A 22229-nucleotide genomic window follows, 5' to 3' on the forward strand; every position below is an offset into this window, starting at 1 on the left:
ATGCAGGTGTTTTACAGGCAAATAATTAATATACACAATTGTTCCTTAGGTCAGCGTCTCTACTTCTGTCCATATTTCCGTCTAACCCCCCCTCCGTATGATTTGGTCTCGTCCACTCGTCCGGCTCGGCCCCACGTGTTACAGCTCCACATGACGCACATGGGCAACACACACAGTTTTCAATCGTAATGTAACTTACATGTTTTATTAAGAAAATGCAGTTTTCAAAAGAAACACCATGGAGGCGATTGGAGGGCATGTCGTTTGGCTTGTACTCCGTTGAGGAATTAAGGTAATACATAATAATAATACACTTGCACAACTACATAACTACACAGCTAAAGAACTAGCATGTTACTGTAAAGCCCGTTATTACCAAAACATACAGTTGAGCTCTGTGACAACATGCCCCACATGCTGTTTTAAAACACTCCTTTACCTTTGAGTCAAATGTAAGCAGTAAAGTAATATAAGCTCAACAATGCAGTCCACTTTAACTTTACACAGTTTTTGAACTGAACAGTTAATATTAGTTAACTACATTAATTAACGTGAACCATACATCTACAGCATTTATTAATCTTAGTTTAAGGCACAATATGTAAGTTTTTTGGATTAAAATATCCAGAAGCCACTAGATCAGTGTTATATATTGTGTTGACATTATCCCAAATGTTTCCAATAATGTTTAAATCCAGAGAAATCAGTGATTTTATCCAGTACACGGCCTGTGTGTGTGTGTGTGTGTGTGTGTGTGTGTGTGTGTGTGTGTGTGTTGCCTATCAGTAGCCGCGTTTCCATTACCCTTCAAATTGCGCAAAACTCCCATATATCGCAAAAAAGTTTTTACGCTCGCATGAGGTGGTTTTTCAGGCAATTCGAAAAAGGAAATTTTCGCAAAACTGCAACGGAAACAGTTTTTTTTCCGCATTTACAGGTCACCAGGTCACGCATTGCTCTCACACAGGGCCTACATATATATGTTTTTCTTCCACTCAAGTGTGTCTAATAACGAGATCTTATGTCGTTAAAACAACATATTTTCTCCTAATAAGGAAAGTGGCGTAACTTTATAATGACGTACCCCAGTACAGACACAAAACTACCTATGGGCCTACTGTAATTAAGACATATATTCCAGAAATGTATTAAAACAGAAAAACGCTATAGTTTCAGCCTTGCTCAAAGACTGAGGAAACAGGCCAGTTACGCACATCAATCATTCCCGACGATCTTGGTTTGCGTCTTATTTATTAAATATACAGCCAAATAGTTGATTAAACATTGATCAAAATTAAAATACAATTTATACAAAACGAAATAAATTTTAAAGAAAGAACTTTCTACAAAACACAATTCAATGAAGTGTTCAAAATCCATGTCTCCAGACATGCGCATCTGATTATGTGCCTAACTCATGCTGCTCACTTTTCATAATCAACATATGAAATTAAAAGATTATAATATTTAGACATAGCCTAACTATATGAAACTAAATAGGCTATGTTTTCTTTAACCCTCTGTCCAACGAAGTCGTCGGCGCCTTTTGATGGATTTTTTCCTTATTCCAGCGGAAACTCCCAATACTCCGTCATTTTTAGCCATACAGTTTTTATTTGTGTACACTCAATAACAGCAAAGGCCGTGGACTCAGGGAACGGATTATTCTGCACTCCACTCCAAACGCTGTCTTCATTTCAAAAATATATTTTGTTTATTAAACGCAAAGTTTTTCATTTCAAAAGCATTTCTAAATTCAGTTTATATTTCCAAAAAACGAAATTCCAAGCCAAAATAACGAAGTGGTAAAAACCCCTTTGAGTTACCATCATGAAGATTCAAACTTTTGGCTCGTCTCTGTATGTGGCAGCAATGCGTCACAATAACCTGCGTATGTACAAGTCCATCATTCTTTGGTGTGTTTGGACAGAAGACTTTATTAAACTCATAAAAAACAATAGAATATAAAATGCCACAATTGATCATAACACCTCATATGTGCCGCTCAAGTATAAGGTGCTTTCCTTGCCATCAGTGCTATAACACACACACACACACACACACACGTCTCTTTCCATTAATAATAATGGCGTGCGGTGGCTGGGATATACATAAACCTAGCAACATACGTAGCATGATTTTTGGAATGATTTATCACGAGAGGAAAAAATTTTTTTAGTCGCATAACATCAGTTAATGGAAACGCTGTCATTTCGCAATATTTTTTTATCCACTTTTAGAAAATATAGCAAAAGTTTTGCTCAAATCCGTAATGGAGACGCGCGGCTAGTGACATCACGCCTGTTTTTGTGTGGTAACCATGGCAACACTAGCGCCGCTTTAATATCTGATGTGTTTTATTAGCCACTGTTTGGATCATTGATGGACAGAAACTCCTCATTGTTCTCCAGCTCAACACAGTTAGTCTGATTGTGTAAATCTGCTGTTGTTGATTTACCGCACAGAGTGACAAAAAAATTACATTAGCCGCGTTTCCACCGAAATTACCCGGAACTATTTGTACCAGGAACTTTTTTCCCAGGAACTTTTTCTCCCCCAGACCTGCTACAATCTGCGTTTCCACCGCGGTCTAAAGTACCGGGGAGATTAGGCAAATTAGTCCGGTGACGTGGGAATGCGCGCGGCTGCTCCTCCCAGTCACCGACGGACATGAATCACTTTTGCGCGATACTGTCTGCAACAATAACAAGTGTAGGTGATGCAAGCAGCGCTGCTTTTGCTGATTATATGTACACACATTACCAACACTGCTTATTTAAACGTGCACTTTCACCTGGTTTGACCATTTTAATGCAAAATGGGATGATGGGCAATCCAAAATCTGAATGTGTTGTAATAGCTCAATTCCAAAACAAAACATTTTCTATAAAAGGATAATGAGGTTTCAGTCATTCAAGACAGATGTGTGAAAAGTTAATTGAATGAAAACAATAGACTGAATTAAGCGGTTGAAAGATTAGGTACTAGACTGCAAGTATTTTATTTTTTATCACAATAACATCTCTTAACATTCACAAAAAAAAATAATCACATGACTAGTATTACAATATGCTTCATTAAATGCATAATTTTAGAGACTTCTTCCTCAAATTTGAAATGAAGCAGGACCACACTTATGACTTCACTTAAGTTGTGGTTATAAGTTATTATACTACATTCACATAGTTATACATTTAAAAATATAATATTTGGGTTTTCTAGATATGTTTATCTGCATATTCAGAAAGACTTGCGAGCAGCAGCCCTTTTATTTGCTTCCTACACTACAATTAGAAAGTGGTTATATAGTTAGAATGTGGAAATTAAAGACACAGTGACATTTTACACATTTTACTTTATTTTAGACAGATTAGTTCTTACAAAATTAAAATAAAAGTGTGCAAAGACAAATAAATTACTAGAACAATAAAATGAAAATATAAAATGTGAAAACAACAATATAAAAAAAGTGTATTTTTCAGTAACCTGTCCAAGAGCTGTGCCAACACGTACAATATATAAAGTACAAGTGTGGTAGAGCAAATGCTTAATTCAAGCGGCTGGTCATTGTGGCTACTTCTTGAACGACTGGACAAACTGTCCAAGAACAGACAGAAACCCGGTCTGAAAGTCCCTCTGCTTTCTTCCGCTTCTGACTGGTGGAATGCCAGCTCTTGCCTCCTCATCTCTCCTCGGCCTGGCTATCCAGTAACAGCTGCATATATTGGTCAGGCTGTTCTTGTCCATGCTGCAGGACGGCCGGTTAGCATCCTCCATGTCCCTCAGTGCATCAAGAAAAGTCACAGTCCTTTTTCCTTTTCCCTAAGTAGAAAACTTGCACAGAAACACATGGAAATGAATACACAAGGCAACCATGAAACAATAGAAACCATCAATTAATTATTTAAAGTGTTTTCACTACAAATAATGAACAATTGTTTGGCCAGCTTGAACAATGCCCAGTGTGCAAATTTTATCATGGGCAATTTAAGTTTACAATTAAAAACAACAAAACCATTAAGGATTACACATCAGTTTTTAAATATATACACATTTTTGTCAGCTTTATAACGTACTGGTGACCGCGGGGGAAAACACGCTGGTCTCCGTTGCCTGCGATTCATCAGGGCCACTCGTTACACCTGGAAAAGCACGTTGAAAAAAGTTACTGCAACGTGTTTAAACACTGCAACGAGTTTAATAGATGATACCAAGATGAGATATTTACCTTCAACCCACTCGGATTCCTGGATGGTTTCCAACAACGCACTAGCCGAGTCTTTCGTTACCGCTGCCCTAGAAAATGACGGTCTGTGTTCCAACAACGCGTCCAGGCGGTCATACCACTTGTTGATACGCCGGTCGGAACCGCTCCGGTTGTTATGATCCTTTAATTTCTTGTAATCTTGTCTTAATTTCTTCAATTTCTCTCTGCACTGTTTTCCAGTGTGACTGGAACCGAGTCGATATCTTCAGGTAACGTTATACCTTTTCATTACGGGTCGCCGTTTCCAGTTCCCGCTGGATGTCCTCCTCCGCATATATGCTCAATAAAGCCTGAACCTCGTCGTCGGTCCATCGGTCGAATTTATTGTTGAACTCCATTGTTGCAAAAAAAATATTTATTGAACGCAAAACCCACAGAACTCACCTCGCAAAAGACTTGTAAATATGGCGGTGGAAAAAAAAAATAGCTGCGAGAGCTCAACCAATCAGCATGTTCAGCGCCCAAGTCCCACCCCCGAAAGTTCGCGAACTTTTGAAAAGTCCCACCTCGCAAGCAGGGCCGTTTGGAGGGGGAAATATTTACCCGGAACTTCATTTAGACCCTGGTTCCTGCGGTCGAAACACACCGAGTTCCCCCCCAAAGTTCCTGGTTCCGGGGTAAAGTTCCTGCGGTGGAAACGCGGCTATACTGTGCCTTTAATGTCCATTTGCTTGTGAAGCTGCTTTGTTTGAACCCATCTGTGTTGTACAGTATAAAGCTCTATAGAAATACTAACAGTGGCTTGACTTGACCTTTGTGTGTGTGTGTGTGTGTGTGTGTGTGTGTGTGTGTGTGACAGGAAGCTGAGTGTGAAGACGATCACGAATGCGGTGCTGCTGGACAGTGTGGGCAGTGCCGCCCCGAACGGGCTTTATGACCTGGCACTGGGTCCTTCTGATAACAAGGAGATCTGCTCCACCTGCATGCAGGACTTCACCCGCTGTCCGGGACACTTCGGCATCGTCGAGCTGCCTCTGCCCGTCTACAACCCTCTCTTCTTTGACGTAAGCTCTCCTCCTCGCAGGTTTCACACACTTCATGTTAGTGTTAGACCGATATACCGGCCGGCCGATATTTGTGATTTTTACGTGTATCGGCATCGGCTGATATAAGGCTGCTGCGTTCGCCGATATTTTTTCCCCTGCATTATTTCCAGACAGGCGTCCACAGGGCAGCTCTCACGTCTCGCTCTCCCTCGCGCATATTAATCAAAATCAATTGAGAATTGACACGATGGTAAAAGGTGGAAAGACTGAAGTTTCACGTGGAGCACTGGGAGATTTCTTTCTGAATTACCGCTGGTGTTTCTACAAGAGATTCAGTGAAGTGCACCTATAACCATTAAATGACTAGGTTGTAAATAGTTTTAAATGAAGTATAGTACAGTCAGTGTGCACTTTATTATGCTGCTTGCTTGTTGATACTGTGTGCAATAGTGTCATTATTTTATTTATGCTTAAATATTTATTTTCAGAATTTATTTTCACAAATTAACTTTTTTTTCTTGTTCTACCACACCTGTTTTTACTCTTTGTTAAATATAGTTTTTTTTAGTTCAATAAATGTTCCTTTTTTAGATTGTAAATTTTAAGTTGTTATCATCATGATCATTGTGTCATTTTTATGATGTAAATTGAGGGAGCAAAAGCAGTATCGGCTCCAAATATCGGCTCAAGAGAATCGGCAGCTCGTATCGGTCATCGGCTAAGGCTGAGGAAAAAAAATCGGCATCGGCACTAAAAAATCCATATCGGTCGATCCCTAATTCATGTGTTAATCTGGAGTTAAAGGGATGGAGTTCACTCAAAAATGAAAATTCTGTCGTCATTTACTCGCCCTCATGTTGTTCAAATTAAGATCTTTTTGATGACAACTCCCACTTTGACTCTTCAAAACACAATCTGAGTTACACTGCTGGCCAAAAGTTTTGGAAACGTTAGGTTTTTTTATGTTTTTGAAAGAGTCTGTCCTTTAATTGATTAAAGGGGTCCTATAATGCCCCTTTTTACAAGATGTAAAATAAGTCTCTGAGTGTGTATGTGACGTTTGAGCTCAAAATACCCCACAGATCATTTTTAGAACATGTTAAAATTGTCACTTTTTGCCATTTTTGTGTGTCCCTTTAAATGCAAATGAGCTGCTGCTCCTCGTACCCTTACTGGAAGAGGGCGGAGCTTCAAGAGCTCATGTCAGCAGCTCTGATCACCTCACACACACACACACACACACACACACAGATAATATCAGCCTTTTTTTTATCCTTTTCGGAGTCAGTCAATGATGGAGAGACTCCAGAAGAAGAGACAAGATGTAGAACGAGACAGGACACACACACACACACACACACACACACACACGTAGAACGAGACAGGACGCTTCTGAAGGGATAGCTGATGAGTTTATGAGTTATGATCTTCAGTCATTGATTAGCATATTCTCTTATGATCATCTCTAAAGCACTGGTTTGGGGTAAGATGAGCCAGAGGATATCTGCTGATGAAGAGAGAACAGGGATAGTTTAGTGTAATTACGCTTATAACTGATGATGTCATCTTGCTTTATGACATTTGTGTTCGCACTGGATCGACTACAGCAACTCTTCCTCTTCTCCACATGTTCCCGGGGGCGGGGCTTATGTAAATGTTAGGGTTAGTGATGTCACTAACTCGTTGTAGTCCCTACCAGCCGTTTGTTGTAGTCCTTAAAGGTTTATTTATTTTTTTAAACGCATTATTTTTCACATATTCTACCTTTATGCTACACCGCTGTGTCCCTTGTAAAGACGGCCTGTGGTGATGTCATAAAGTAATCAAAAGTTACAGCGTTTGGAACAAAGGTGGCGTTTTTGTCCAATCCTTGACATCCAGGAAGAATTGAGTGACATACACAACATTAAAAACTCATAACTCAAACTATTGCAAGGAGAGTCAAAAAGTATGTATCATTTGTTAGAACACTTTTTTTATATTTTTTGAAGATAAGTTTTCAATTACATTTGGACAATTTAATGCTGAGAAACTGCTGATAAAATATATTATTACGATATAATTTATATAATATTATATATATATTATATAATCACACGTATCATTGTAAAGCATAGAACAGTCCTTCCAGAAAAATGCGGCTTTTTTTTGTGATTGTTGCGGGCAAAAATCCTTGATTATGCGGCACGTTTTCTTAAAAAATGCGATGAAAAATGCGGGATATTTATGCAATTTTATGCGATAAAATTGCGGGAACTTGCAAAAACTGCGGTTTGATGAGAAAGAGAAAAAAAGCACTACATCACAGAAAGTGCTGGAATATTTAAGTTCTCATCTTGTTTTATTGAAGACCTTAATAATGGCTCAAATTTACAAAACATTTAGTCAATCAAGTTCTGTAGCTTTACAAAAGGAATATGCTACAACTTCTGAAAAAAATTATAAATAACTTCCTGTTTTACAGATGTCGCTATACAAAACAGACATTTGAGTGCTTCCAATGCACAAAGTGCAATCTCTTAAAGGGTTAGTTCACCTAAAAATGAAAATTCTGTCATTAATGACTTCCCTTTATGTTGTTGGACACAAATTAAGATATTTTAGTTGAATTCCGATGGCTCAGAAAGGCCTCCATTGGCACAATGTACACTCTCAAGACCCATAAAAGGTAGCCTACTAAAGACGTCGTTACAAAGTCCATCTCACTACAGTGGTTCTACAATAACTTTATGAAGCGACGATAATAGTTATTGTGTGCAAAAAAAACTAAATAACGACTTATATAGTGATGATTTCAAAACACAGCATCATGATGCTATGAATCATCGAGTCGATTCATGATTCGGATCGCGTGTCAAACTGCTGAAATACGTGACTTTGGCGATCCAACCCGCTGAATCAACTCATTGATTCATAACGCTTCAAACCGCTGAATCGACTCATTGATTCATAACGCTTCAAACCGCTGAATCGACTCATTGATTCATAACGCTTCAAACCGCTGAATCGACTCATTGATTCATAACGCTTCAAACCGCTGAATCGACTCATTGATTCATAACGCTTCAAACCGCTGAATCGACTCATTGATTCATAACGCTTCAAACCGCTGAATCGACTCATTGATTCATAACGCTTCAAACCGCTGAATCAACTCATTGATTCATAACGCTTCAAAGCTGTGTTTTGAAATCAGTCAGCACACAGGGAAACTGCTTTGCTCTTTTGCTGTTATTGTTGTTGGCCAATGGGAGTTTGTGCTTCATCATGGTTTCACCGGTATCTATGGTTTCTCCACGGGGTTTGAAGCTTTTCGATGACGTTCGCGTCGGGTAATCACGTCACTTCAAAACGTTCCCATGGCAATAGGCGGAAATGGCGGCTCTTGTGTGAAGTAAACGAAAATTTTTCAACTTTCTGCTAATATATATGACTTTTTTTGCAACGAAAATGCGGGGATTATGAAATCATGATAGCCCCGCATATTTTGCACGCGGAAATAGGCAATTTATGCGGCGAAAGTGCGGCGTATTTGAAAAAATGCGGCCCCCGCATGAATATGCGGACTTTGGCTGATTATGCGTTAAATCACGCGATCGCATAATCGCGTTTTTCTGGAGGGACTGATAGAAGCTCAGCTCTCCAATGCATCTGTCCATTTTGACCGACTCATGTCGAGCTCTGGGTTATTCCTCTAAACGGCCTCTTTTTAATTGTGAGAGTCTGCTGTAAATAAGGATGTGCCATTTTTAACGATGCATGTTTCATGAAGTTATCAGCGAAAATGCGACTACAATAGCTTATTTAGCATATTTGCGCCTGTGATGTTATAATTTCATGAGTAATAACTTTCGGTCCGAGTGATGGATTATTGTGTCCTTGGTCTCTGTAAATAAAGATGTGCGTTTTTAACGATCAGAGCATGTTTCATGAAGTTATCAGTGAAAACGCCACGTCTAAGCACTGTTATTTTTGTACTCCGCTCATGTCCGCAGTGCTGTTTTGTGTGTTATACTTCAACGAGGAATATCTTTAGATCTAAAAGACAGATTATGGTGACTTTGGGCTCTTTTTATTCGTGAGAATCTGTTGTAAATAATAACGTTAAAAGTTGAAGTTAAGAGTGAAAAACGCCATGTGAATGCCATATCAGGATCAGATTGGCCAAAAAAGTGACTTAGGCAATTATGCTAAGAGGCTAATGATATGACACATGACTATCTGAGCTGTATGATGTGTTTGACACCTGGCAGAACATAATAATCCCCCCTCCATAAATTATGATTTTTTTTTTCTTTTCATTTTATCAGCAAATAACTCATCACTACTTTGGAGATGCTCATAATGGCTACATTTATTGTAAAGTTTATACTCTTAGCTTTCTATTGACACCTATTTTATGTTGATCCATGCATGATTTTTGAAAAATATGACAATTCATTTTTTGTCGCAGCTAGGTGGTGTTAGCGGGCGGTGCACTCCGTTTTAGAGGAATTACTCTTTTTTTATTATCAAAGTGGATAGATTTATTGAAACGCTGAGATTCTAAGCTTTAAAATGATACCCATTTTGTGTTATTACATTCAGAGGATGCTTCGTTATTTGATTATTATGCATTTTTTTGCGGGGTGTGTACTGTGGGAATAAAACCCTAAATTAAATCTGTTCATCATATAAAGAGATTGTGTCTCTTCAGAAGACTTGGATTAAACGGCTTGATTTATTTTACAATCTTTGGCACCTTAGTTCCAGTGAAAGGAACTCTTAATGCGTCACCAAGACATTTTGGACAATTTCATGCTCCCAGCTTTGTGGGAACAGTTTGAGGACGACCCCTTCCTGTCCCAGCATGACTGACCAGTGCACAAAGCGTCTCATGTAAAGGCAGGCGTCACAAAACCTTTGCCAATATGGTGTATCTTTAGTGAAATTAGTGCTCACGAGCTGAGGAGGCATAAAGAGTCTCTGATGTGCCCATATTTCCTGCACACACAGATGTTTGAGACCCACTCCTTCTATTTCAGTCTAATTTAATGAGGGGGTTTATCTTCTTTCAGCTCAAACTTCCAGTCTAATTCCTGTCTTTTCTTCATCTCCTGCTGGACTCTCTCTCACTCAGAGATGAGACTTCGAGCACAACTACGCAAATATGATCATAAAATCATTCACGTATTTTTAATAATGTGATGTCAGGCCGGACTGAGACCAGTGTCTTTTCAAGTTCAAGTGCGCCGCCATTTTGTGGCCCCTTACTATCTGCATTTGTCTATTTATGTTAGAATATTGATTTTCATTCAAATTGATATTTAATATATATATATATAAATATTTGATTTTCTGTTTTTAACAGGATTTTTTGGGGTAATTTAATACATTTTTAACACAAGTCTTTAACTGGAGGTGTGATTTATGTATTTTTAGGATTCATTGGTGTGTGTTTGTGTTCCAGGGCGATAAAGTAAACATTGATCAGTTATTAATATTTCGTTGGTTCTCTCTTGTTTTTGCACGTTCATAATTTCAATGGTGGCCCGGCCCAAAATTGCCGCACAGTTTGTCATGTGTCATTGCGTTATCCCAAATAAAGCGATCGACTCCGAGCACAACTACGCAAATATGATCACAAAATCATTCACATATTTTTTATAATATTTCAATAAAGAGTGAAGATGCCAATTTTCGATCTTTTCAATATAATCTGATAGAGGAAAGTTCAAGTGCGCCGCCATTTTCTTCCAAATAACATTGTGGTGCCTTAGTATCTGCATTTGTCTATTCTAATCCATTATTATTTTAGAATATTTAAGATTATTTTTATTAAAAATTATATTTAAAAAAAAAAAAATATATATATATATATATATATTAGGGATGCAACAATACAGTTACTCCACGGTTCAATACACACCTCGGTTTTTACCCACGGTTTTCGGTTTGGTTCTGATGGCTTGTCACATCAGTTTTTTGTTATTCTATTCTTAGGCGACAGGAACAGCAAGAGCTTAAGGAGAAAAAATACTATTTTTTATTGCAATACTCTTTCTTTATTTTACTTAAAAGAATTGAAAAACCTTACTTAAACTTAAAACTTTACTTTAAAAAAAAAAAAAAACTTTGTACACCTTCCTAGTGTATTGGATAATATAAAATAAATATATATAAAGATTTACACTGGCAGCTCAGAGCTGTACAGCAGCATTTAAGTATGGAATTGAATGAATAAATGTAAAAATAAAACACTACATAGACTTCACTATAAAATATACACAGATTCTTATTAAAGCTACTGTATTAAAGTTCTTCAGTCAAGAGCAGTGAGTGATTTTCTCTTTGTCTTTTGTTGTTGTATTAACATTAAAGGGATAGTTCACTCAATACAAATTCTGTCATCGAGAAATGAATACAGGTTTGGAACAATATTAGAGTGAGTAAATAATGACATCATTTTAGAGGTGAACTGCCCCTTTAAGGACAGCGTGTTCACTATAGGCTGCGCGGCTGTCAATTAAAGACCTGCGCGCATCTAATATACAGACACACGTGATTTTACTTTCACTTTAGACATAACTGACTGTGTTTATGTTAACCTTGTGTGTATTTGACAGTATTAGCGCATTAAGACGACTACTTAGTTCAGTAATCACGTGTTTGACAGGCGTTTAGTGCGCGCGCTCGGAAAAGCGCATGTTAAAACCGCGCACGCGATTGAGCCGGCAAGGCTTTAAAACGTGATTATAAGTCTACACACTAACCTGTGATGTGAATGTATGTCGCATTGTTCAGTATTGGGATGGAGGCAAATCATAGAATTTGTAGAAAAACAATTAATTAAATGCAAAACCGAAAAAACACAATTCACAAGCGCGTATTGAACCGTGAAGGCCGTACCGAACAGTTCAATATTATATTGAGAATTGTGGCATCCCTAATATATATATATTTTATAATTGTAATTATTTTTTATTTATTATTTTTTTTCTATTTTTAACATGATTTTTTGGGTCATTTAATATATTTTTAACGCAAGTCTTTAAAGGGTTAGTTCACCCAAAAATGTAAATTGTGTCATTAATGTCTGACCCTCATGTGGTTGGACACCCGTCAGACCTCCGTTCATCTTCAGACACAAATGAAGATATTTTAGTGTAAATCTGATGGCTCTGTAAAACAAAACAAAACAAGAAAAACAAAAACAAACAAAACTGATTTCAAAACACGGCCTCATAAAGCTTCGAAGCGTTATAATTCAGTGAGTCGATTCATGATTCGGATCGCGTGTCAAACCGCCAAACTGCTGAAATTTGGCGATTCAAACTGCTGAATCGACTCACTGATTCATAACGCTCTGAACCGCTGAATCGACTCACTGATTCATAACGCTCTGAACCACTGAATCGACTCACTGATTCATAACGCTCTGAACCGCTGAATCGACTCACTGATTCATAACGCTCTGAACCGCTGAATCGACTCACTGATTCATAACGCTTCGAAGCTTCATGAGGCCGTGTTTTGAAATCGTCATCACTATATAAGTCGTTATTTAGGGTTTTTTTGCGCACAGAAACTATTCTCGTCTTCATAAAGTTATTTTAGAGCCACTGTAGTGAGATGGACTTTGTAACTTTAGTCTTTAGTGTCTTTTAAGGGTCTTGAGAGTGTAAAGTTGAGCCAATGGAGGCCTTTCAGAGCATCAGATTTACACTAAAATATCTTCATTTGTGTCTGAAGATGAACGGAGGTCTGACGGGTGTCCAACCACATGAGGCTCAGTCATTAATGACACAATTTACATTTTTGGGTGTGCTTACCCTTTAACAGGCATCCCAACACTTTTGGCAATATAGTGCAGTTGGCAGAATGTGTAAAGTGGTATTTTTGTCATATCTTTGCCCTCCCCTAATCTCAATCTCTTCACAGAAACTGTTTTTGCTCATCCGGGGATCATGCCTGTCCTGTCACCTGCTGTTGTGTCCGAGGGCGGCTCTTCATCTGCTGCTGGGTCAGCTGAAGCTGCTGGATGTGGGTGCGCTGAATGAGGTGTATGAGCTGGAGTGTGTGCTCAATCAGGTCAGAACCGGTCCAAGCGCTCTCCTCACAGGCCCGTCCTGCCACCCAGGTGCTCATATGCTTTTGTCGCCCTCTCTAAGCTGCTGGAGGTCCAAGCTCAGCCGTCCGGAATTGAAATCCAGGCCACTCTGGATGCGTTCATCGCTCCGGTCCTCAAAGCCAATGAAGGCCAGCAGCACACATCTCCTGTGAGTCTGAAACTCCTCCTTCTCCTCTCCTTCACACTGTCTCTGTGCGCTTTCGGTTTGCGTCTTATACATTTGTTTGGACTCCAGATCAAACACATCTGTGAGAAGAAGTTCAGTCTCATCAGCAGTTTCTGGAGGATACACATGGACGCGAGGAAATGTCCGAATTGCAGGTAAGGAGCTCAACTTTTCCCCCCATTCTCTCATTTTTTAGTGAAGCATACTTGCGGATTTTTGTGTGGAGCCTCGTTCTGTTGTGAGAGAGAGTGTGTGTGTGTGTGTGTTTCAGAAGCAGCAGAGTGGCCGTGCGCCGAGAACACAACAGCAAACTCATCCTCTCGAATTCATCAAGCACAGGCTCAGAACAGCCCGGTGAGTTCAGCGGTGCGATACTGACAAGAGAATTATATCTCGATAATGAAACCAGTCTCAGCTAAACTCATGTGTGCAGGTCAGAGGACACACAGAAGCTCATCTGAAGTGGATTTAGATCATTTACACAGATGATTAATGAGCTCAGAGGAGCAGGAATGAGTTTAACCTGCGCTTACACATACACAGATGATGAGCTGATGTTTCACACACACACACACACACACACACACACTGAAGGAAACGATTCAAAACACACTTTACATGTGAAATTAAACCGCCAGGAGGAGGCAGAGAGTCACTGTTCATGAGTGAGTCATTGAGAGTCAACCGATTCATTCAAACGGCTGATTCATTCAGGAACGGAGCAATTGACTCTCTAAGTGAGTGAGTCATTGAGATTCAACCGATTCATTCAAACGGCTGATTCATTCAGGAACAAAGCATTTGACTCTCTTAATGAGTGAGTCATTGAATCATTCACTCAACCGATTCATTCAGGAACAAATCATTTGACTCTCTTAATGAGCGAATCATTGAATCATTCACTAAACATTTACATTCAAACGGCTGATTCATTCAGGAACAAAGCATTTCACTCTCTTAATGAGTGAGTCATTGAATCAATCACTCAACCGATTCATTCAGGAACAAAGCATTTGACTCTCTTAATGAGTGAGTCATTGAATCATTGACTCAACTGATTCATTCAAATGGCTGACTCATTCAGGAACAAAGCATTTGACTCTCTTAATGAGTGAGTCATTGAGATTCAACTGATTCATTCAAACAGCTGACACGTTCAGGAACAAAGCATTTGACTCTCTTAATGAGCAAATCATTGAATCATTCACTAAACCATTACATTCAAACGGCTGATTCATTCAGGAATAAAGCATTTGACTCTCTTAGTAAGTGAGTCATTGAGATTCAACCGATTCATTCAAACAGCTGATTCATTCAGGAACAAAGCATTTGACTCTCTTAATGAGTGAGTCATTGAATCATTCACTCAACCGATTCATTCAGGAACAAAGCATTTGACTCTCTTAATGAGTGAGTCATTGAATCATTCACTCAGCTGATTCATTCAAACGGCTGACTCATTCAGGAACAAAGCATTTGACTCTCTTAATGAGTGAGTCATTGAGATTCAACTGATTCATTCAAACAGCTGACATGTTCAGGAACAAAGCATTTGACTCTCTTAATGAGTGAGTCATTAAATCATTCACTCAACTGATTCATTCAAACAGCTGACACATTCAGGAACAAAGCATTTGACTCCCTTAATGAGTGAGTCATTGAATCATTGACTCAACTGATTCATTCAAACAGCTGACACGTTCAGGAACAAAGCATTTGACTCTCTTAATGAGTGAGTCATTAAATCATTCACTCAACTGATTCATTCAAACAGCTGACTCATTCAGGAACAAAGCATTTGACTCTCTTAATGAGTGAGTCATTGAGATTCAACCAATTCATTCAAACGGCTGATTCATTCAGGAACGAAGCATTTGACTCTCTTAATGAGTGAGTCATTGAATCATTCACTCAACCGATTCATTCAGGAACAAAGCATTTGACTCTCTTAATGAGTGAGTCATTGAATCATTCACTCAGCTGATTCATTCAAACGGCTGACTCATTCAGGAACAAAGCATTTGACTCTCTTAATGAGTGAGTCATTGAGATTCAACTGATTCATTCAAACAGCTGACATGTTCAGGAACAAAGCATTTGACTCTCTTAATGAGTGAGTCATTAAATCATTCACTCAACTGATTCATTCAAACAGCTGACACATTCAGGAACAAAGCATTTGACTCCCTTAATGAGTGAGTCATTGAATCATTGACTCAACTGATTCATTCAAACAGCTGACACGTTCAGGAACAAAGCATTTGACTCTCTTAATGAGTGAGTCATTAAATCATTCACTCAACTGATTCATTCAAACAGCTGACTCATTCAGGAACAAAGCATTTGACTCTCTTAATGAGTGAGTCATTGAGATTCAACCAATTCATTCAAACGGCTGATTCATTCAGGAACGAAGCATTTGACTCTCTTAATGAGCAAATCATTGAATCATTAACTAAACCATTACATTCAAACGGCTGATTCATTCAGGAACAAAACATATGACTTTCTTAATGAGTGGGTCATTGAATCATTCACTCAACTGATTCATGCAAATGGCTGACTCATTCAGGAACGAAGCATTTGACTCTCGAAATAAGTTTGATAGCTTATGATTGGTGTCTCAGATCGGCTCCATTCGCAGTAAACAAGTCCTGCACAGTAGACTCACAGAAATCTTGCGTGTACATGTGATCTGCGGTGGGTTGTGAGTGTGTGTCTGTTTGCGTTCGCTCCCAGATGATTCACAGCTGGCCAAGCGTGGATTCCTGACTCCGAGTGTGGCGCGAGAGCATGTCATCAAACTCTGGGAGAACGAGGGTAAGACTGCGCGACATTACGTCACATCTCTTTCTAGGATTCGCAATGCAAACACTGAAGTGGATCATTGTGACCTCTCCAGGTTTCTTCCTGAAGCATCTGTTGTCCGGGTTTAACTTGAGCAAGTCGGAGACGGGCTTCAATCCGGAAGTTTTCTTCTTGGATTTGCTGGTGGTTCCTCCGTGCAAGTGAGTTGATGTCCTGTTTGATGATCATATAGTTCCTCTTCCAGAGAGATCTTTGGCTGGATGATTTGTGTGTGTGTGTGTGTGTGTGTGTGTGTGTGTGTGTGGCATTTTGCAGGTTCCGGCCCATCAGTCGTTTGGGAGACCAGATGTTCACCAATGGTCAGACTGTGAACATGCAGTCCGTGTTGAAGGATAATTTGACCATTCAGAAATTGCTGGCACTGATCGCTACTGAGAACGCCAGCGCAGTTGAAGAAGCTCAGACAGAGATGGATGAGGTGAGAAGAGTGTATGTTAAAGGGTTAGTTCACCCAAAAATGTAAATTGTGTCATTAATGACTGAGCCTCATGTGGTTGGACACCCGTCAGACCTCCGTTCATCTTCAGACACAAATGAAGATATTTTAGTGTAAATCTGATGCTCTGAAAGGCCTCCATTGGCTCAACTTTACACTCTCAAGACCCTTAAAAGACACTAAAGACTAAAGTTACAAAGTCCATCTCACTACAGCGGCTCTACAATAACTTTATGAAGACGAGAATAGTTTTTGTGCGCAAAAAAACCCTAAATAACGTTTTATATCATGATGACCGGTTTCAAAATAATGCATCATGAAGCTTCGAAGCGTTATGAATCAGTGAGTCGATTCAGCGGTTTGAATCGCCAAAGTCACGTAATTTCAGCAGTTTGGCGGTTTGACACGCGATCTGAATCATGATTCGACTCACTGATTCATAACGCTCTGAACCGCTGAATCGACTCACTGATTCATAACGCTCTGAACCGCTGATTCGACTCACTGATTCATAACGCTCTGAACCGCTGAATCGACTCACTGATTCATAACGCTTCGAAGCTTCATGATGCCGTGTTTTGAAATCGTCATCACTATGTAAGTCGTTATTTAGGGTTTTTTGCGCACAGAAACTATTCTCGTCTTCATAAAGTTATTGTAGAGCCGCTGTAGTGAGATGGACTTTGTAACTTTAGTCTTTAGTGTCTTTTAAGGGTCTTGAGAGTGTAAAGTTGAGCCAATGGAGGCCTTTCAGAGCATCAGATTTACACTAAAATATCTTCATTTGTGTCTGAAGATGAACGGAGGTCTGACGGGTGTCCAACCACATGAGGCTCAGTCATTAATGACACAATTTACATTTTTGGGTGAACTAACCCTTTAAAAGATGATTATTGAAAATCCCGTAAGCATGAGTTCGCATGTTTATGTGTGTGTGTGTGTGTGTGTGTGTTCAGTGTGGTGATGCCCCAGAGAGCAGGGAGATCGATCAGTCCTTCCTAATAAACATCCCAGGACTGACCCTCACAGACAAGCTCTATAACATCTGGATCCGCCTGCAGAGTCACGTCAACATCGTGTTTGACAGCGACATGGACAAGCTGATGACGGAGAAGTTCCCCGGCGTCCGCCAGGTCAGTGTGTGTGTGACAGATCGCAATGCTCCCACTCAAGATTGGAAATAATGAGAAATAATGTCCGTCTCTTTTGAATGTGTCTCAGCTCCTGGAGAAGAAGGATGGCCTGTTCAGGAAGCACATGATGGGGAAGCGTGTGGATTTTGCTGCTCGCTCGGTCATCTGTCCTGATATGTACATCGGAACCAATGAGATTGGAATACCAATGGTGAGTCTTCATTTGACTGTATGGTATGATATGTGAGGGATAATGTTGGGTCAGCTGGTCATTATTGCTAAATAAACCCACACTGGGTGACCTGGCTGACTGTAATGAGCAACTACTCACCTAATAACGAAATATAGCTACATGCGATGTTTCTCGGAAGCGGTGTTAATTTCGTTGACGAATAATTTTCGTCATAATTTTCGTCAACAACCTTTTTTCACTGACGAAAACGAGACGATAACTAAATAAAAACTAGTGTTGGATGACAAAAACGATGAGGATAATGACAGAAAATGTGAGGGCTGTGTGCTGTGAGTCTCTGGCGTTCTCAGCGCCGTCAAAATGAAAGTCCTTCGCACTGTCAAAATAAATGTCAAAACAACAAGCGCGGCTTACGTCATTTCAGAGTTACTGGCGGTGCGAATGCAATCAGGAAAATGACCCTAGTGGAACATTTAGTTCTCGGGGAACCACCCTGCGGTTTAGTAACTAGAACTAGAACTACCCGGTGCGAAAGCCCATATTATTGTTCCATGCATAAATATAACTTTTTTCAAGATGACATTTGGCTTAATGCTCTAGAAAAGCAATACAAGTTTTTCAGGAAGAAAAAAGTTTTTATTTTTTATTTTTATATAAAAATATGGCATGCAGTTGCTTCAAACTGTGGTATAAAGCTATTCAAAACATCATTAAATGTAAATTGTGAAAATCGTAATTAATAATCGCAATTACAATTTCAAAGGAATAATCGACAATTATGATTTTTGTCATAATCGTGCAGCCCTAAACAATTGGGATCGATTATTCTTGGCATGATCCAAGGGATCTATCAATGCATTCATAAAATGTAGCATTTTACGACAAAATTAAAAATGTCAGACATGGGAAAATTGGGTATAGTTCGACTCTGCATGCGTCTCTGTAAAGAAATTTTGGCCATTTCTCATATCTCCCGACAATTAGGTGGCGCTTTCTCATCTTTTTGAGTAGCTTCAGGGCATGGAGTCGATTACACCAACAAGTTTCGTAATGATACACCAATGCATTCGTAAAATGTATTGCATTTTATAACAAAATTCAACATCAACAAAATTGGGTGTCATTCGACTCGGCAGGCCCAAAAGAGACCAATTTTGTGTTTTTTGGCCAAACTGTTCAAATGTTATTATCAAACATTTAAATTTTTCATATCTCCTCACCACGAGGTGGCGCTGCACTGAAACTGTGCAGGTATCCTCAGATCATGGCTGTCTCAACACACACCAAGTTTGGTCTGAATATGGTTAAGTGTTTTGGAGATATAGCCTCACGTCCATTTTGCTGTGCTCTTCATAGAAGTCGTCTTGACCCATGAGTGCAACTTTGGACAGTTGGTGGCGCTAGAGGGATTGAGTTAGAGACTCTAAAATTGGTGTGGTGAATCTTCAGCCTGTCCTCTATCAGTGTGCCAAATTTCATAACTTTACCCCATACGGGTCAATGGGCTCCTAGACGGAAAAAGAAGAGGAACACTTGCGATTACTATGGGTGCCTACTTACCTTCAGTGCATTGCTGCGTCCCAATTCGCACACTATCCGTACTAAATAGTATTCGAAAAAAAAATTAGTATGTCCCAAATCTTAGTATGTTGAAAAAAGTATTCCAAAGATTCCCGGATGGTTTACTATTTCCGGTCAGAATCCGAAGTGCAGATCGATGCGCACTCTAACGGCTGATATTGCCCACAACCCATTGCGAGATGGACGAGGATTCGATTAGAACTACAAACGCGGATAAAAAGTGTTTAAAAAACTACAAACATGGCGGTTACGCGAGTCTGACGGTTAAGTGGAGAGGGTTAGATAAAAGGGTTTGAGGTTTGATATTTATTCAATATTATCCACATTATATTTCTCCTTCAGCAGCTTTGAGAACTTTTGTAATGATACGTTTGGCCATTAACTTTGCAAACACATGAGAGGAGTCTCTGCATTAAAGACCCACGAAAGGCAGATCAACGAGCGACTACATTTCTCTCCGATACGGTAGGAGATTAAACTGAATGTGGGGGATTTGAAATGTGACGATGATTGACAGGGCAGTTTAAACGGTGACGGGACGCACGTAACAGAGTCCGTTAAAGATGACAGTAGTATGACCCAAAGCTTGCATACTCTTCTGCTACACACTCAAAAGTATGTACTTTCTCTTCACAAAAAGAGTACATACTTTTAGGACGTAGTATAAGTAGGCGAATTGGGACGCAGCCCATGTCATTTTTATGATCCCTCTTATTGAGTGAAAAATATGAACATCTTGCATATTCTGCAGGAGGTATGAGGAGGACTGTACATGAATATGAAATATTGTCCATAGTTACTGTAGTCAAGCCGCTGTACTTGCCTTGATATGGGAAGAGAGTGAGCACAGACTGTAGCGTCAGCCAGTTTAGTGGCTGTGTTTGATTGTAATGTGAGGTTTTTGAGAGTAGTCTGATCTGATGTGCTTCCTCCAGGTTTTTGAGAGTAGTCTGATGCGCTTCCTCCAGGTTTTTGAGAGTAGTCTGATCTGATGTGCTTCCTCCAGGTTTTTGAGAGTAGTCTGATCTGATGTGCTTCCTCCAGGTTTTTGAGAGTAGTCTGATGCGCTTCCTCCAGGTTTTTGAGAGTAGTCTGATCTGATGCGCTTCCTCCAGGATTTTGAGAGTAGTCTGATCTGATGTGCTTCCTCCAGGTTTTTGAGAGTAGTCTGATGCGCTTCCTCCAGGTTTTTGAGAGTAGTCTGATCTGATGCGCTTCCTCCAGGATTTTGAGAGTAGTCTGATCTGATGCGCTTTCTCCAGGTTTTTGAGAGTAGTCTGATCTGATGTGCTTCCTCCAGGTTTTTGAGAGTAGTCTGATCTGATGCGCTTCCTCCAGGTTTTTGAGAGTAGTCTGATCTGATGTGCTTCCTCCAGGTTTTTGAGAGTAGTCTGATCTGATGTGCTTCCTCCAGGTTTTTGAGAGTAGTCTGATCTGATGTGCTTCCTCCAGGTTTTTGAGAGTAGTCTGATCTGATGTGCTTCCTCCAGGTTTTTGAGAGTAGTCTGATCTGATGTGCTTCCTCCAGGATTTTGAGAGTAGTCTGATCTGATGTGCTTCCTCCAGGTTTTTGAGAGTAGTCTGATGCGCTTCCTCCAGGTTTTTGAGAGTAGTCTGATCTGATGCGCTTCCTCCAGGATTTTGAGAGTAGTCTGATCTGATGTGCTTCCTCCAGGATTTTGAGAGTAGTCTGATCTGATGTGCTTCCTCCAGGTTTTTGAGAGTAGTCTGATCTGATGCGCTTCCTCCAGGTTTTTGAGAGTAGTCTGATCTGATGTGCTTCCTCCAGGTTTTTGAGAGTAGTCTGATCTGCTTCCTCCAGGTTTTTGAGAGTAGTCTGATCTGATCTGCTTCCTCCAGGATTTTGAGAGTAGTCTGATCTGCTTCCTCCAGGTTTTTGAGAGTAGTCTGATCTGCTTCCTCCAGGTTTTTGAGAGTAGTCTGATGCGCTTCCTCCAGGATTTTGAGAGTAGTCTGATCTGATGCGCTTCCTCCAGGATTTTGAGAGTAGTCTGATCTGATGCGCTTCCTCCAGGATTTTGAGAGTAGTCTGATCTGATCTGCTTCCTCCAGGTTTTTGAGAGTAGTCTGATGCGCTTCCTCCAGGTTTTTGAGAGTAGTCTGATCTGATGCGCTTCCTCCAGGATTTTGAGAGTAGTCTGATCTGATCTGCTTCCTCCAGGTTTTTGAGAGTAGTCTGATGTGCTTCCTCCAGGTTTTTGAGAGTAGTCTGATCTGATCTGCTTCCTCCAGGTTTTTGAGAGTAGTCTGATGCGCTTCCTCCAGGTTTTTGAGAGTAGTCTGATGCGCTTCCTCCAGGTTTTTGAGAGTAGTCTGATCTGATCTGCTTCCTCCAGGTTTTTGAGAGTAGTCTGATGCGCTTCCTCCAGGTTTTTGAGAGTAGTCTGATGCGCTTCCTCCAGGTTTTTGAGAGTAGTCTGATGCGCTTCCTCCAGGTTTTTGAGAGTAGTCTGATCTGATCTGCTTCC

The 22229-nt window shown here is 39.9% G+C and overlaps 1 protein-coding gene across 1 annotated transcript in view; it reads left to right on the forward strand.

Moving 5' to 3' along the window:
• The first annotated feature begins 140 nt into the window (after positions 1 to 140).
• polr1a (RNA polymerase I subunit A) overlaps positions 141 to 22229 on the forward strand; it is a 62664-nt gene continuing 40575 nt past the window's right edge. The window contains exons 1-11 of the mRNA XM_079838933.1: positions 141 to 292; positions 5067 to 5271; positions 13174 to 13323; positions 13404 to 13511; positions 13599 to 13684; positions 13801 to 13883; positions 16269 to 16349; positions 16432 to 16537; positions 16653 to 16815; positions 17790 to 17966; positions 18055 to 18177. Coding sequence (XP_079695059.1) covers positions 216 to 292; positions 5067 to 5271; positions 13174 to 13323; positions 13404 to 13511; positions 13599 to 13684; positions 13801 to 13883; positions 16269 to 16349; positions 16432 to 16537; positions 16653 to 16815; positions 17790 to 17966; positions 18055 to 18177 — 1359 coding nt within the window. The 5' untranslated portion in view covers positions 141 to 215. The remainder of the gene's footprint in view (positions 293 to 5066; positions 5272 to 13173; positions 13324 to 13403; positions 13512 to 13598; positions 13685 to 13800; positions 13884 to 16268; positions 16350 to 16431; positions 16538 to 16652; positions 16816 to 17789; positions 17967 to 18054; positions 18178 to 22229) is intronic.

The sequence above is a fragment of the Gobio gobio genome (assembly GCF_949357685.1).
Source record: "Gobio gobio genome assembly, chromosome: 16".
NCBI classification, from domain to species: domain Eukaryota; kingdom Metazoa; phylum Chordata; class Actinopteri; order Cypriniformes; family Gobionidae; genus Gobio; species Gobio gobio.